The 16,125-nt window shown below is 40.7% G+C and overlaps 5 protein-coding genes across 5 annotated transcripts in view; all 5 read left to right on the top strand.

Moving 5' to 3' along the window:
• Positions 1-2,687, top strand: part of LOC111322977 (uncharacterized) — a 17,312-nt gene extending 14,625 nt beyond the window's left edge. Inside the window, exon 13 of the mRNA XM_088736513.1 lies at positions 574-2,687. Coding sequence (XP_088592639.1) covers positions 574-1,357 — 784 coding nt within the window. The 3' untranslated portion in view covers positions 1,358-2,687. The remainder of the gene's footprint in view (positions 1-573) is intronic.
• A 149-nt stretch (positions 2,688-2,836) lies between these two features.
• LOC111322989 (uncharacterized) lies at positions 2,837-4,758 on the top strand. Its single transcript, XM_022926238.2, has one exon. It carries the CDS (start codon positions 3,370-3,372, stop codon positions 4,237-4,239), a length of 870 nt encoding a protein of 289 aa, XP_022781973.2. The 5' UTR covers positions 2,837-3,369; the 3' UTR covers positions 4,240-4,758.
• Positions 4,759-5,481: 723 nt separating this feature from the next.
• On the top strand, positions 5,482-9,305 carry LOC148722407 (uncharacterized). The gene has a single exon (XM_088736521.1). The coding sequence runs from the start codon at positions 7,288-7,290 to the stop codon at positions 8,080-8,082; it is 795 nt and encodes a 264-aa protein (XP_088592647.1). The 5' UTR covers positions 5,482-7,287; the 3' UTR covers positions 8,083-9,305.
• A 119-nt stretch (positions 9,306-9,424) lies between these two features.
• On the top strand, positions 9,425-11,640 carry LOC111323032 (uncharacterized). The gene has a single exon (XM_022926304.2). The coding sequence runs from the start codon at positions 9,792-9,794 to the stop codon at positions 10,821-10,823; it is 1,032 nt and encodes a 343-aa protein (XP_022782039.2). The 5' UTR covers positions 9,425-9,791; the 3' UTR covers positions 10,824-11,640.
• Positions 11,641-13,294: 1,654 nt separating this feature from the next.
• Positions 13,295-16,037, top strand: LOC111323014 (uncharacterized). Its single transcript, XM_022926271.2, has one exon. The coding sequence runs from the start codon at positions 13,295-13,297 to the stop codon at positions 14,282-14,284; it is 990 nt and encodes a 329-aa protein (XP_022782006.2). The 3' UTR covers positions 14,285-16,037.
• The last annotated feature ends 88 nt before the right edge of the window (positions 16,038-16,125 follow it).

Here is a 16,125-nt window from a genome sequence, read left to right as displayed (position 1 = left end):
CCGTTTCCAGATCGAATTGGAATTTGGAATGTTGGTTTTTGCGGAGAGAGGAAAACTGGAAGATCCGGAGGAAAACCCTCGGAGCAAGGACGAGAACCAACAACAGCGGTGGGAGGCGAGTGCTCTCACCACTGCGCCATCCCTGCTCCCTTCTTATTTCTCCTGACATTATCACCCTCGAATCTCATTTAAGTCATGATCACCAACCAAGGAAGAGCTCTTGGTTGTTAAATAAATTCACCTTGTCAGCTCCTCGGGAAATGTATAAAGAACAGTATGAAGAATATGCATGCTGATTAAGGGTGAAACGGGTTAAAACAATGGATCAATATCTGTTTCGGAAAAACTGCGCGCCTACCCCTCCTATAACCTGATATTGATCTTGACTTGTTTTCAGGTGACTATCGTTGAGTTAGGGGAGGGGCGGGTGCGCAGATGTTCAGATACAGCCATTGATCCAAAACATTTCGGAGGTGGCTTCAACGGTTCTCTTTAGCACTGAGGGACTGAAGGATGAATTTTTTGGACTGACCGAGTGATTGTGAGGTAAATGTCTATTGTGTTTTCTCTTAGACGGAGAAAGGGAAAGGGAAAGAACGCACCAGCTGAATCAGGAGAGACAGGAGATGCTAACCAAGAAAGTCAGCAACAAGAAGGCGAGTCCTGCCAAACGGTCTCTGACGAGACACCCAGTGACGGTGAACATGACGAGATTACTAACAGCACGCGTGTGGGAGATAGGCCAGTCGAGTTGAACAATGCAAGTTCGCAGACAACTTTAGCTACGTGCACCCCGCTCAACACTCCGAGTTCTTTGTACAGTGCAACGCCCTTGAACAGTCTGAACGCAGCAGTCGGTAGCTCTCCCACACCAATGATGCAAGTGGTGTTAGGTTTTCTACGCAGCCCGCCGCAACAACCCGTCGGCGCACCTAACCCCCATGCAAATGCGAATCCCTCTACGATGACTCACACTGAAAGGGTTCTCGGGACATCATTCTACGGGGCTAGTGAACGGGAAAACGCCTTGCGCCGAGATGTTAGCACTTCTTCACCAAGTTTCTTGAATTCCCAGCCAATGACCTCTCAAGGAAGCCATCTGAGTGCCATATCCGCGCAACAGCATCAACAAGTTGTTCTGCCAAGAATGTTGGCTCCCACATCCTCAGAAAGTACAGACATCCCATTCATGCCCCCAGTGGTGGCGAGCCCTCCCTCTAACCCCAACCCCCCACCCCGGGCATCGATCCTTCTTCCGCACGTTCACTCCCTCCTTAATCCCCCAGGGATGAATAACACAGGGGGAGAGGTAACTGTTTGGCCGTTTGCACCAAACAACATGTTTCAGCCACAGTAGGCTGTAATTTGGTATAATAATCTGCTAATTTTTTCGCCTCGCGTTCATGTCACGTAAGGCGTTTCTTGAGTAACGCAAGCCCTTGTCATGTTATAGAGTTCGGCAAAATTATGGTTTTAGAAAGGCTAACCGAAGTTTAAACCATATCTTTTCCTATCTCGGTGAAAACGTAATGGTCAAAAGTTGGTTTTATTTTCTTGCGCTAACCCTTATTAGATATATGAGAATTACTCGACAGCTGTCTGCAAACTGAACAAGGGGGAAATTGTCCTGACTGGGTTATCCTCTTTAGTATTTCCTTACTCTCTTTGCTTTAGGAAAGACTTTGGGAACAGATCATTACGTATTTATAAATAATGGCTTGTCCCTTAGCAAGCAAATGAACGCTATGTGAAAACTTGCGTTTGTAAAGTAGGAGTTAGCGTTTTATGTTAAACCGCAAAGCCGCGATCGATGGCATACAGTTTATCAGTACCAATGGTTTTACGTCTCAAACAAAGATCAGCTGGGTTAACACGAGCTTGTTTAAGCCCACGCCTCACACAAACCATAGCTAATTTACGTCACTGCTTGTTCAAGTAGAATGTGTCGTAGAGCTTGGTTTTGGGAGGTGCAGAGTATTTGCCTCGAAAGAACTTCTCTCCATCGTTTGTGTGCCAATTTCTCATATCATGGCGGATGTCTGTACCATGATTTATACTCTCGATTACAGATCGGCCTATAAGGGCCAGATAGTAGTCTGTGTTCGTAAAGGGGTCCATTCCCCCCTTTATTTGAAAATGGTCACCATCAATTTACTGAAGGGAAACATTAGGGAAGGTAGAGCACATCGAGTAGCTTAGTAGGGAACTGGTTCTACTCCCTTAGACTTGAACTTCTTGGTTGAGTTGCCCTTAACCCTTGCACTCCCAGGATCTCAGTAGTAATTCTCTTTACTGTCTACCACACAATTGGAGAATTTGGTATTGGATCAACTAATAATCTCTAATTGGTATTTTTCTTTATTCTCGTCACTTTTCTACCTGATATTATGTTGATATTGTAAGGAGAAATTCTCTCTCGATCACTAATTGGAGTTAAAGGGTCAGTGCGGACAGGTTTTTATAGTTGGAGAATTATATGATTTTAGGTTTTAATGAAAAATATTAGTTAGGTTCTTGTAACTTTATATTCCTTTTGGAAACACAGGTTACGCCCCTTGTTGAGAACAGAAAAAAGGTTAAGTGAAGGGTAGCGAGGGATTGTTTTGGTTAGGTTTCTGTTTACTGTAAGATAGACTATCTTTTAATCGAAGAAACGATTCTTAAAATATAGATAAGTATAAAACATATTCGTAAAGAGACTGTTGTTTCACCTTGGCGGGAAATCAAAACACTTTGATCACAAGCAAGGTGAAGTTAATAGAAAACTCACCGCCCAAAGGAATTTGAAAAGTTCACTTGGCTTGTGTGAGAACTTCACTTGGGCAACATGCAACGATAAAATGTTATTACAAAATCAAGAAAAATTTGAGGAGCTACAGATCGACCAAACGTACCAGAAAATTGATTGCTCACGACTTGAGTTCTTACTATTTGCTAATGCCTAAAGCAAAAGTGTTTCATTTAAATTCATGTCGCAACGGAAATCATGGGGCTAAACTGAACAATCCCCCACCGTCCCTCCCTAACAGTAACGCCACCCCACTTTCCTCCGAGACCGTCGCCGCACACTCTTCACTTCTTTCAGTCACGCGACGTGTTGACACAACTTTTAAGTTGTGTCAACTTTAAAATTTTAAATGTTGTGTCAATTTTTAAATTTAACTTATAAATTTAAAAATTCGCGAAAACTGACCAATAAGAACAATTTTTACGTCCTTACAATATCCTTAAATTGCAGCAAATCTTGGTTTTATGTCTTATTCAAAGCGTTTTTGTTGAGCCACATCGATAACACCGACACAAGATCCGTGTGTCGAAAGAATTGTTCTCGAATCTTCGATCGAGCGGGCGTGACGCAACTCAAATGGAATGAAAATGGCGGCGATAACTCTGGATCCATTTCGGATTCTTTTGAACAACATCAGCAACGAACTGGAGGACAAAGATCTTCAGAGCTTGAAAAATATTTGTGCACAGTGGATTCCAAGTGGTCAGCGTGAGCAAATCAAAAATGGTTGGGACTTACTAAACCATCTCCGGAGACAGAATATAATCGGAGACAAACCCGAGATGGTGACAAACTTGCTGTTGATTATCAAGGTGCTGAAACGAAGGGATTTGATTCATCTGGTTAAAAAGCACATCGCAAAGTACTACGAACAAGCGGAGGAGATATTCAGTTCAGTTAGGGCATCTGAATCCCTTCATTCTTCTCTAACCCTCAGAAATAACAAGTTAGCCTTGAACATAGATGCTAATGATGACAGGTTCTCTTCGGCATGTTGGGCGCTGAATTGCTGTTGCTGCGAGCTCACCTGTTACAGCAGCTGTCTTATATTTGTGACGATCCTTTTTACCTTCTTCGCCGTTGCTGCCATACTAGCGTGGTACGCTAGCATTCCAGAAGTCACCTCATATTTGAAATCCAACGAAGACAGGAAACTCGCCGGACCGTATATTATTGGATTCTTACTCTTCATTGCGGTCTCCAGCGCCCTGTGGACAATTTGTCGCTTTTATTTAAAGCGGAGACGATATATTTATCTTAATAGTGATCATGAAGACAACGAAAGAATTAATAGTGAAGCCATCCAGCAAGGCACTGGCAATAACTCTACAGTACAGTCGAACCCTGCCACCGTAGAGTTTGTAGGAACAGGATCGCGCTGTTCCAGTCACGTTGCCTCTTCCTGTACCGGTTCGTTTTCTTCTCTTGATACAGCCGCAAGTAACGCGTAGTCGTATGTAAAGACTCAGTAAGCAGTTCGTAATCCGAGTGGCGTCTGAGCTGGAAAATGTTTTGTCATTTTTCCGCGAAATTGTAGTAGATTTTATTCCTACTTTGCTAATCTTTTAGTCACGGTTATTTTTTTTCCTAGATCTCACACCCTATTTGTAGAATAGGGTGTCAGTGTGGAGTTCTCCCTTGTAATTCTCTGCTTATAGTGTACATAAACATTAGAATTGAATTGAATTCAATTGAATTGAATCTTTATTCAGGTATAAGATAAATAATCACATATCCTATGTTACAACATTAAAAGAAACTATGTATATATATTACAGAGAAAGTCAAGATAAATATTATAAGACTAGATTATATTTAAAAATTAAGCGGTTGACAAACGTGTTTTTGAACCTATCAGTGTTTATTTTAGGATGGTGACTTGTCTCTTTGCTCAGATTGTACTTCTTTGATTTCTTTTTTGGCATTATAGCTCTTAAAGGGTGTGTTGTATTATTAAAAACATTCTTGAAGATACGTGTGTCTTGTTGATCTGACAATTCATAGACATTAATGTGGTCGGATGTATACTTGCGCTTATAACATTAGAAGAACAAATTGCTCGTGGAACACAATTGATGGAAATTGTTATAATGAGAAAATAAATCCATTCTGTTTAGCAAACCGAGCCATTAATTAGTGTTGAATACGAAAAACCATTTTGTTTGCGATGTAACCGATCCTCTATTTTTCCACAATCTCGTTAAGAAATTCATTGAAGGCAACAAAGCACAACGATCCACGCAGAGAACACGAACTTCCACCTTCTGAAAGCAATTACAATAGGTAAATTATAATCTTATTCTAGGTTTACTTGTTAGGGAATGACTTAAGATACAGTTCTGCTCCAACAACTTAGAACAAACGGCATATCTGCTTTTTAATTTGTAGCATTGGCCAAAGAATCCGACACAAATCGTCATAACAGTTCGCGCTTTAAGTAGAATTGACCATCAACTGATTCGTAGTCGTCAAAGTAAACAAAGCACAACGATCCACGCAGATACCGCACAGGGGTAATGAGGGGTAATTCAGGTTAACAATAACATATTAAGAAAACAATAACAGATCAAGTAAGGCAGTTGATAAAAAAAATTGTTTCAATACTCATTTGAGCTCTTAAAAAGAAGTTTGTGTCGGAGAGGAAAAAAAATATTTGGAATGTGTGAATGATCTCTCTTCACGGGGAAGCCTCTCTCAGTGTCCTTTTGGTTTCAAGAGCATTAAGCGATTACAAAGATGGCTGCCCCCTCGGCCCTCTCCTGTCGATTCTTTTCAGAAACTTTTAAATAATCTTAACCACGAGCTATATCAAGGAAATCTGCTGAGTTGAAACACATTTGTGAAAAATACATTCCAGGCAGCCAACGAGAAACCTCAAGTGGATGGGATGTTTTTAACACTCTGCGTCATCAGAATGTCGTCGGAAACGAGTAGAAAAGGTTTATAACTTGCTCGCGATCATCCTGGAATTGAGCCTAAAAGGAGAGATTTAGTCGATATGATTAAGCTGCATATTAAAGAGTTTTCTGAGAATCTAGAAACGATACTGAAAGGCCATCAGTCCAGCGGTGAAAGCAAGCCATCAAGACGAGCGTTGTTGTTGGGGTTACTCTTGTAGCTGTGATGCGTGTTGTAATGCTTTTTGTTGCATATGTTGCAGTGTCGTTTTGGTGTTTCTTTTCTCTATCTTGGCCATTGTGGCTATTTTAGCGTGGTACTCAAACATCCCAAAACCTACGAAGTATTTGAAGTCAGACGACGATATACAACATGCAGGTCCTCATGCCGCTTTAGCATTCCTTGCGCTAGGCAGTTTTGTGTGTACAATTTGCGTGAAGTGCTGTGGGCGAAGAAATGCTGGACATGCAGTAGAAGTACTGGAAGACTTACCAAGAACATGAATCATACTCCTGAGTACGGATCGGCCTGTAAGGGCCAGATAGTTCGAGAAGTATATGATTTAAAGTTTTAATGAAAATATTAGTTAGGTTCTTGTAAGTTTATATTCCTTATCGTCATCGTCATCATCAGAGGTCGCGGTTTCTTGAAACAGAGGTCGCGCCCCTTGTTGAGAACAGGAAAAAATAATGTTAAGTAGAGGGTAGCGAGGGATTGTTATGTTTAAGTTCTTGTTTATGGTAAGGTGGACTATCTTTCAATCGAAGAAACGATTCTTAAAATATAGATAAGTATATAACATAATCGTCAATAGACTGTTGTTTTACGTCGGCGGGAAATTACGGTGGCCCATAAGTGTCACGGCAAAAACAAAACTCACAACAAGACAAAGCTAACTCACGGCAAGACAACCGCAATTCAAGGCAAAACTCCACAGCGAGACAACGCTAATTTTTCCCGGCGGAAGTGAAATGCCACGGCGGAAGTACAGTGACATAAAGACCATAGCATTTGCTGTTGTAATCCGGTCGTTTTCTTTTCAAACAATAGCTTTCAATTCTTCGTTTTAAGGTACTTAGGCTCATTCGAATGTGTTTCTGTAAAAACAAACGAATCTCTTCATACTCGAAGCCCTTGAAGAAATAATAGCGGATGAGGCCTTCTTCGTCGTCTTATGGCAACTCCAGTACCTATCTTCCGCCATAGTTCACAAAAACATATTATGGCCTGTAGTGGAATAGTTATCACGTTACATCCGCCGTGGCATTTCACTTTCGACCTGCCTTCTCACTTCCGCCGTGAAGAATTGGCGTTGTCTTGCCGTGAATTGTGGGAGTTTGCCGTGACACTTATGGACCACCGTATGAAACTCTTGCATAGTCATACGGTACAACTTTAATTCGCGGAAACTGTCCGATCGATACTTACAATTTTCACGTCCTTACAATAGCCTTAGATTACAACAAATCTTGGTTTTATGTCTGAATCGAAGCGTTTTTGTTGAGCCAACATCAATAACACCGGCAACAATCCGTACGTCGAAAGAATTGTTCTCGAATCTTCGATTGAGCAGGCGTGACGCAACTCAAGAGGAATACAAAATGGCGGCGATAAGTCTAGATCCATTTCGGATTCTTTTAAACAACATCAGCAATGAACTGGAGGAAAAAGATCTTCAGAGCTTGAAAAATATTTGTGCACAGTGGATTCCAAGTGGTCAACGTGAGCAAATCAAAAATGGTTGGGACTTACTAAACTATCTCCGGAGACAGAATATAATCGGAGACAAACCCGAGACGGTGAGAAACTTGCTATTGATTATCAAGGTGCTGCAACGACGAGATTTGATTGATCTGGTTAAAAAGCACATCACAAAGTACTACGAGCAAGCGGAGGAAATATTCAATGCCGTTAGGGCATCTGGTTCTCCATTTTCCTCTCTAACCTCAAGAAATGACCAAATAGCCTTGGACCTTCAGTCCAGCGGAGAAAGCAAGCCATTCCAAATTTCAGTATCAAGCTCACGATACACCTCTCAGAGTCGCGACGATCGTTGTTGTTGCGGGTGCTCTTGTAACTGTGATGCATGTTGTAATGCTTGTTGTAGTACATGTTGCATAAGTTGCAGTATCGTTTTGGTTTTTCTTTTCTCTATCTTGGCCATTGTGGCTAGTTTAGCTTGGTATTCAAACATCCCAAAACTTACGAAGTATTTGAAGTCAGACGACGATATACAACATGCAGGTCCTTGTGTAATTGGTATTTTAATATTCCTCGCGCTAAGCAGTTTTGTGTGTGCAATTTGCGTGAAGTACTGTGGGCGAAGAAATGCTGGACAGTACGAAGTGCTAGAAGACATTCCAAGAACATTAAACATTCAAGAAAGCTCTACCTAGTCAGAATCCAGACGCACAAGGAGGTTCGGCGACCCAATACGAGAAGCAGCGGCTGGGCGGATTTATCTTCCAAGGTCCTGTAGTTCTCTTTGGGCAAAACACAGCTTCCAATTCTACTGCTCCTAGATGTTCAAGAGTCTCTTCTCGTACTCCTCGCATGGATGCAGAACAAGATGACAAAATAGAGGGAGTGTGAGTTATTGCTTTCAAGTGTTTGTGTACCTAAGCTATACAAAGATAAACTGAAGAGATTCAAAAATACATTTTATCACTTGAACGCTATTTTGACAGGTAATGTTAGTTAGAATGTTACTAAGAGTAAAGATCCATGGAAGGGATTCTAGTTGAACAAGTGTAATTTCATGAGGGCGAGTAAAGAAGAAAATCTCTCGATCCATTTTTAGGATTTTCTGAGAAAACACCAAAATTAGTTAAAAACAATAGTAGGTTGGATATAACTATCGAAAGTCATTCCTCTTTTTCCAAGATAGATTTCAACTTTATCAACCAAGCCTTGGTTGGATCCCATGTATTTGCTATTCAGTTTTATGTACAAACTAAGACAAGACTATATTTTTCTGTGATTTGATCGTGATTTATCAAATGTAAACAATATCGATCGACAGTGTGGAAGGAGTGAATTTTTTCTTCGAAATTTTGGGAATATTAGCTCTGTCCTGGTTCATTACGGTAAATGCAATCATGATGTTTTCCCTGACTCAGTGAAAACTCAACTGTTCAGCATAACATAGCATTCTAAACGAGGATTTTTTTGTTTAGATAAAAACCCAAAAATCTTGTTTGTATATATTATTATATTGTGTTGGTACAAATTTATAAAATGTCCCAAATTCAGGGTCCCTTACTTTGCAGAAAAAAACGGGGGGAAATGGAATAAAGATCTCATATGGCCCACTTTGCTTTCCTAGAATTTCGCCCCACTGATGTAATTAAACTGCTTTCATAAAATCTGGGAGAAATTTAAGGCACAAAGACCGGAAATCATCGAGCACAAATAATCGTCACCGTACATCTCTAAAGCAAATACGGATTACTTTTATGATCATATTCAGTATTAACTAAAATTTTACCTTGTCTGAGAAACAATCCAGAGTAATTAAATAAAAAACAGACAACGTATTTGTGATGGTTTCCTTAGATCGGTGAAAGCGTCTAAACGCATTTTTTTTATTATTATTATTAAATTAAAAAATGCAATCTCCTGCCTGTTTGTTAATATTAACTTGTTTGAGAAACAATATAGAATAATTTAACAAATAACAGATAACGTGTCACATGACGATTGAAATTGAAGAGCTCAGAAGTGACTTCCGTCCATCCCAAGAATTCGGGGATTTCCCAGGTATCGATTTCTGTTGAAACACTCCACGGTAGGGTACTGACGGGAAGTTCGTATACATATGAAAGTTTAGCTCGTTGGATAAAGTAGAAAAATTGGGGAAAAAAGAAGGTAGTCGAATACTTCTCTACAGATGATAATTATTTTCCTTAACTGAAAATTTCCATTTAAAAGGAACCAGTGACGCGGAAAAGGTTTTCCTGCTCAGGGTACTGCTAGCTAGGCTAAGACGAGTGTCAATGTTTGTTCAAATCACGGGTTGATCACCTCTACACAAGTAAGGACCTGGGGCAATAATAAACCGGTTAAAACAGAGTCCTTTCGTTTTCAAGATCAAGCGATTGCAAAGATGGCGACTGGCTCTGCTCTCGAACCTTTTCAGAAGCTTTTAAATAATCTTAACCACGAGCTAAACGAAAGAAACCTGGAGAGTCTAATACACATTTGTGGAAAATATATTCCAGGATGTCAACGAGAACGAATCTTTAGTGGATGGGATGTGTTTAACATTCTGCGCCATCAGAACGTCATCGGCAACGGGCGAGAACAGATTCACAACTTGCTCGAGATCATCAAGGAATTGAGGCCAAAAAGGAGAGATTTAGTCTCCATGGTCAAACAGTATATTCAAGATTGTTATGAGAATCCAGAAACGATACTGGAAGACCTTCAGTCCAGCTGGGATTGCAAGCAAATACAGCTTCCTTTAACAAGCTCACGATCCTCACCACCGATTCACGATGACGATTGTTGTCTTATCCGATGTTGCGGGTGCTCTTGTAAATGTGATTATGGCAATTCATGCTGTAATGCATGTTGCAATATCTGTTGTAATGCATGTTGCATGTGGTGCGGTGCCATTTTGGGTGGTCTTTTCTTTCTCTTGGCCATTGTGGCTGTTTTGGCGTGGTATTCCAGCATCCCAAGACTTACGAAGCTTTTGATGTCAGACAATGAGATACAACATGCAGGTCCCCTTGCGGTTGGCAGTTTAGCATTCCTCGCGGTAATCAGCATTGCGTGTGCGATTTGCGTGAAGTTCCGTTTGCGAAGAAATGCCGGACAGTACGAAACAATTCCAGACCTACCAATAGCATTCGGTTTTCAAGCAAGCTTGACCACATCAGGGTCGAGAAGCACAAGTAGGTCCGGTGATTCATACCGACCAGCAGCGCCGAGGCGGATTTACCGTCAAAGGTCCAGTGGTTCTTGGCAGTGCGCAGCTTCCAATTCAATAGCTTCTGGAGGTTCGAGAGTCTCTTCCCGTACTCCGCGGCGATTTGACGAAACCGATGCAGCTGTTCCAGATGGCTTTCAAACGGACTCGTTTTGGTCTACGGGCATGGATGCAGAAGGAGATGGCGACATAGAAGAAGTGTGATTAAAATTACTGCTTTGAACTCCTTACTTGCTTGTGTCAAGAGAGTAGAGATTCAAAGATACATTTTATCATGTGAACGCTTGTTTGACAGTTACCAATTTCCTAGAATGTAACTAGTTTAATGATTCATGGAAGGGATTCTAGTTGATCAACTGTAATTTCATTTGGGGCGAGCAGAGCTGAAATTCTCAGGCCCTGGATGATCCAGTTGTAGGAATTTCTGAGATAAATCGGTATTCAAAACAACGATAGATGATACATAACTATTGAAAATCTTTTCTCTGCTATAAAATAGATTTCATTTTAAACGACCAAGCCTTGGTTGGAAATCGACGTCGTTACCTAAGCCTTTAACTAGTTTTTAAAATTGTCTAATACATAAATTAATAAGCGATCAGAACTACATAAAAAATCTTAAAGGGATACTAACTTATTCGATTGAGGAAGAACCATGTCATCAGCAATGGGACAGTCTTAGTTCGAATATGCTGCTAAGAAAGACAGGAACGATATCCCAAAAGGATTAAGAGAACTCAGCTCCTTCTTTAGTTTTAACTGAATGAGATTTTTATTTTTATTTTTTAGATTTAGACATGAAGAAGCATAATTGTACTTCTCATCCATATGTACATATCTTTTTTATAGATACATATTTTTATCCATATAGATACGATTTTTCTGTTATCTTATTATTTAGATGTAGATAAGTTTTTCAGGTACACATTTTATAACTATATTGGTGATCACCAGTTTACACCAGCTGTTCACTCTGGGTTCAGCTAATTGGTCCATCAGGATAAATATAGATTTTTATTTATTTTGGATCTCATTTATTTGCTACACAGTTTTATCGACAAACTAAGACAAGATTCTATATTTTCTTTGATATGATGTATCAATTGTTAACAACATTGATCGACAGCGTGGAAGGAATGTTTTTGCTTAGAAATGTTTAGAATTTTTTCAGTTCTGTCTCTGTAAAGTAAACGTAATTGTATAAAGGCTGTTAGAACATAGCTAGCAGAGTCGCGCAATCAAATTCATTATACGTGAGCGTGCTCAAAATCCCGATAGTGCACGCTGATAGCGTCAGCAAATCCGACTTCGCCAGAAATTTTTCTTTTCGCGCGAGTGGCCATTGTTAGCGCGGGGAAAAATAATATATTTCGCGACAATAATGGATACAAACAGAAACTCGGCCTACTAGTCTGAAAACGAAGACAATGTTTCGACCTTTTCCCTTGGGTTAGAGTTCTTAAATGAGGCAGAAAAGGAGAAAAACAAAGGAAAAGGAGACTCGGCATCAGCGCCGTCACGATTCGCTTCAACTGATATTGTTGTCCGTTTTTCGCGTCAGATTTGATGCACAATTCCATCGGCTATGTTCTAAAACAGTTGGTTCATGCTTTCAGCTGTGCACTATCGAGTTATGGAGCACGTGGGAAGTTTGGAGAGCACTCAAGAAGCTAGAGTTGCCCTCGGCTATTGCCTCGGGCAACTCTTACGCTTCTTTCGTGCTCTCCAAACTTCCCGCGTGCTCCATAACTCGAAAGTGCTCGCTAAAGCATGAACCAATTGTTAAATAGTTCCTAAACAAACTGTTTGGGGCAGCGCGTCGGTGGGGGTAACGAAATGATTTGAATATATCGACAAAGTTAAAATGGTAAATTGGCCACCGTTACGTTACGTAACGGTGGCCAATTTACCATTTCAACTTTGTTGATATATTCAAATTATAAACGTAATTGTAATGGTTTCCTCAAATAGAGAGCATAACTATTCAATATGACATAGCCGTCTGAACGTGGCTTTTTAATTACAGTAAAAACTACAATCTCTTATTTGTATACTAATTGAATTAATATTACCTTTGGGAAACAATCCAGAATAATTTAACAAGTAACAAACAAAGTGTCAGATGACGATTAAACTGAAGAGCTCAAAAGTGATTTCCCCTTATCCTTGGAATTAGGGGATTCCCGAGGTGTCGAATTCTGTTGCAGCATTACGCAGTGGGGTACTGAAGGGAAATTCATATACGTATCAAAAATTTTATTTTGTTAGATAAAAAAGAAAAATTGGGAAAAAAGGAAGGCAGTTGAACACTTCTCTACAAAGGACAATTTTTTCCCTAACTGGAGGTTCGAGAATAACATAGTAACAACACAAAGGAGTTTCTCCCTAGGGGTAGTGTTAGGCCGAGAGTAGCGTTGCTATTTGCGGAAATCACGCGTTGATCACCCTTGAAACGTCAAAGGCAAACGTTCCCGTTGCTGCTGTTGCGAGGTAATTGACTCGATCTATCTGTTTATCATAAGCTAAGTGAAAGAATCGTTCGAAATGCTGCACAATTTTGCTGCCGGTAAACACAGTATAAGGATATATTACTAATGTGGAGTATTGTTCGACCGCAAATAGGTAACCCAGTGCCGATCACAGGGTGATCACGCGATCGAAAACGAGCAGCCACCATGTTTCTCAGTCCATTTCAGATACTTCTGAACGAGCTAAATCATGAATTGAACGAGAAAAATCTACAAAGTTTAATACACATTTGTGGAGATCGCATTCCAGGCGCCCAAAAGGAGCGAATCGCCAGTGGATGGGAATTATTCAGCATTCTACGCCAGCAAAACATCATCGGCAGCGAACCGGAAAAGATCGGCGGCTTGCTCGAGATTATCCAAGCACTGAGGCCCAAGAGGAAAGATTTAGTCTACAAAATCAAGCAGTTCATTCAATCACGCTATGAAAATTCAGAGGCAATATTGAAAGATTTCGATTCAAGTTCCGATAACCACCGACCACTCCAATTTCCGCCGTATGGAGTTCCGAGCCCGAGCAGGCCGACCACTCCAGTGGAACAAGAAGACTGCTGTCGTTTGCGTTGTTGTGGTTGCGCCTGCAGTTGCAATCCATCTTGTAATCCATGTTTCTGCTGCGGAATTCTAGTCGTATTGTTCTCTATTCTGATCGTTTTCTGTACACTGGCTTGGTACTATAAAGTTCCTGAGGTTACGAAATATTTGGACAAAAAAGAAGATTTAAGAGATAGTGGTCCATATGTTATTGCTGGTATTGGACTGCTCGTTGTTTCTAGCCTTGGATGTTTACTTTACATCAAAATTTTTAGACCAAGGAGGGAACATACCTACTCAGTGCTCCCACACAGCTTCCCGGAGACAACGAGTACTCGAGCTACCTATGCTTCATCGGAATGTACACATCTAACTGACGGCTCTGCAACTTCGGAAAGACGGATAGATCGCACCAGACGATGTTCTTGCTGTTCCGGCCATTTAACACAGTATACAGTGTCCAGTTCTCTAGCTTCCAGAACCTCAGCCCGTCTCCCACAGCTCGCAGACCAATCTGATACTACTACAGATGGTCCGCAGCTACACGCACTGTTTTTCAGTCAAGATGTAGCTCATGAAGAAGGCGAGTTTGGAGAGGTGTAATCTCTGCTGCTATGTTTTCTAACTTGATCGCAGAGTGTTCACAGCGCTCTGTTTTCTCGTGGATCGTGTAACGCTCGAAACGAATCAGGACAGAGTTGTGCAAAGCGAGTGAAAAAGCATGCATCGATGGGCTTCGGATGCGAAGGTTTTCAGGTTCTTATTTTCTTTTCACCTCAGTCCTCGCTGCGCCTGATGGTGTATTAGAGCGCCTTGAGCAGTTTCCTGGGACAGACTTGTTGAAAACATTCTGAACTTACTCGTGTCAGTTGTTAGAAGTACTTTGATTTGTTTTCATTTTTTGAACGAAATTTTTAGAGGGCTTTTAATAGGTTGTACATATTTATAACCACGGACAGTGTTGCTTCAGGACTGAAAGCCTATAGCACTAGACGCGTCTAGTTCTTTTCATACCGCCATAACATCTCGTGCTCCCTTGCCAACCGCGTTGGCTGGGGACGAGGTAGGATTCAACCGCATCCCGTATCCCGCGGGCAAGGCTTATAAAAGCCGCTGATCATTTACCTGATATTGAGCCGTGAATAATTTGACCTCGCATTCGTGTCACATAATTGGTACCTAAGTAACGCAAGCCTTTGTCACGATGAAAAGGGAAGTCCGTCAAAATTGTGATATTAGATAAGTGAACCGAAGTTTTTTAACCTAAACACTAAACCTTAAAAGCTTTAGTGTTTAGGTTTCTTTCTCTATTCTGATGAAAACATAATTGTGAAATTTTCAGTAGACAATCGTGGACGATACTCCTACTCTTGTACGTTGGATCAGCGATGATCTGATCGGCCCAAAATAACGAATATGAAATATAAATATAGAGGCAAGACCGATACAACGTAGATAAGTAAATTTTAAGACGGAGCACTATATTTCGGCTGGCCAAACCAGCCTTCTTCAAGTGCAGTGGGAATTAACAGAGAATTGAGGTGTAAAACTAATTTGATTGACAATGAGATAACAATAAAAATACTATCTATGAAGCATCACCCCAATTCTCTGTTAATTCCCACTGCACCTGAAGAAGGCTGGTTTGGCCAGCCGAAATATAGTGCTCCGTCTTAAAATTTACTTATCTACGTTGTATCGGTCTTGCCTCTATATTTAGGAAACATAATAGGCAAAAGATGGTTTTATTTTTTGGCTCCAGATCAGCCTTTAATTGCAACAAATTTGTACAACTGTCGTCTGCCTATTGATTAGAGGGAAATCGTCCTTTTTCGGTTTTCCCTCTTTCCACTAGGAAATTTCATCTCAGGACTTGGCCATGGGTAACCAAATGTTTTCAATGTGGAAGATGCGTTTGCAATTTGCGCAATGCGCATGCGCGCGAGTGCGCCTCTAGCAGGGGGGAGAGAGGTAGCCAACCTCTCTCCCCCCCTGCCTCTAGCGTTAAACTGCAAACAAGCAGCGACACCATTCTGTTTTCCATTAGTTTTACTCCTCAGGTGAGACGGTTAGGAACTTCAAGCAATCAGGACGGCATTGTCGAAAATAAATTCAATTGAAAAAAATTAATTAATATTTTGCTTAGGAACTTTGGAAATAGGTGGATGTGATTACCTTCTCTAACATCGCCTGACCTCATCTTCAGCATGAGATACATGAGCGGAATCTAGTTCCAAGTGGAAAAGTAAAAAAGTTTCCATTAGGGTCCATAGTTCTTAGACCAAGTAAATTTTGGTGATTTCAAATTGCTGTTTTCTAGAGGACGGCTTGGAAATATAAACAATTTTAAAACACACGTGCTGAGCTATTGTTCGTCTTACTAAATCTGTTGTTTGGTTATGTTCTCGTTGCTGTCGCCGTCGGGTTATGAAAGTGTTATGATG

Source organism: Stylophora pistillata, chromosome 10 (assembly GCF_964205215.1).
Source record: "Stylophora pistillata chromosome 10, jaStyPist1.2, whole genome shotgun sequence".
In the NCBI taxonomy this organism is placed as follows: Eukaryota; Metazoa; Cnidaria; class Anthozoa; order Scleractinia; family Pocilloporidae; genus Stylophora; species Stylophora pistillata.
This window is presented reverse-complemented; position numbering and strand designations above follow the sequence as displayed.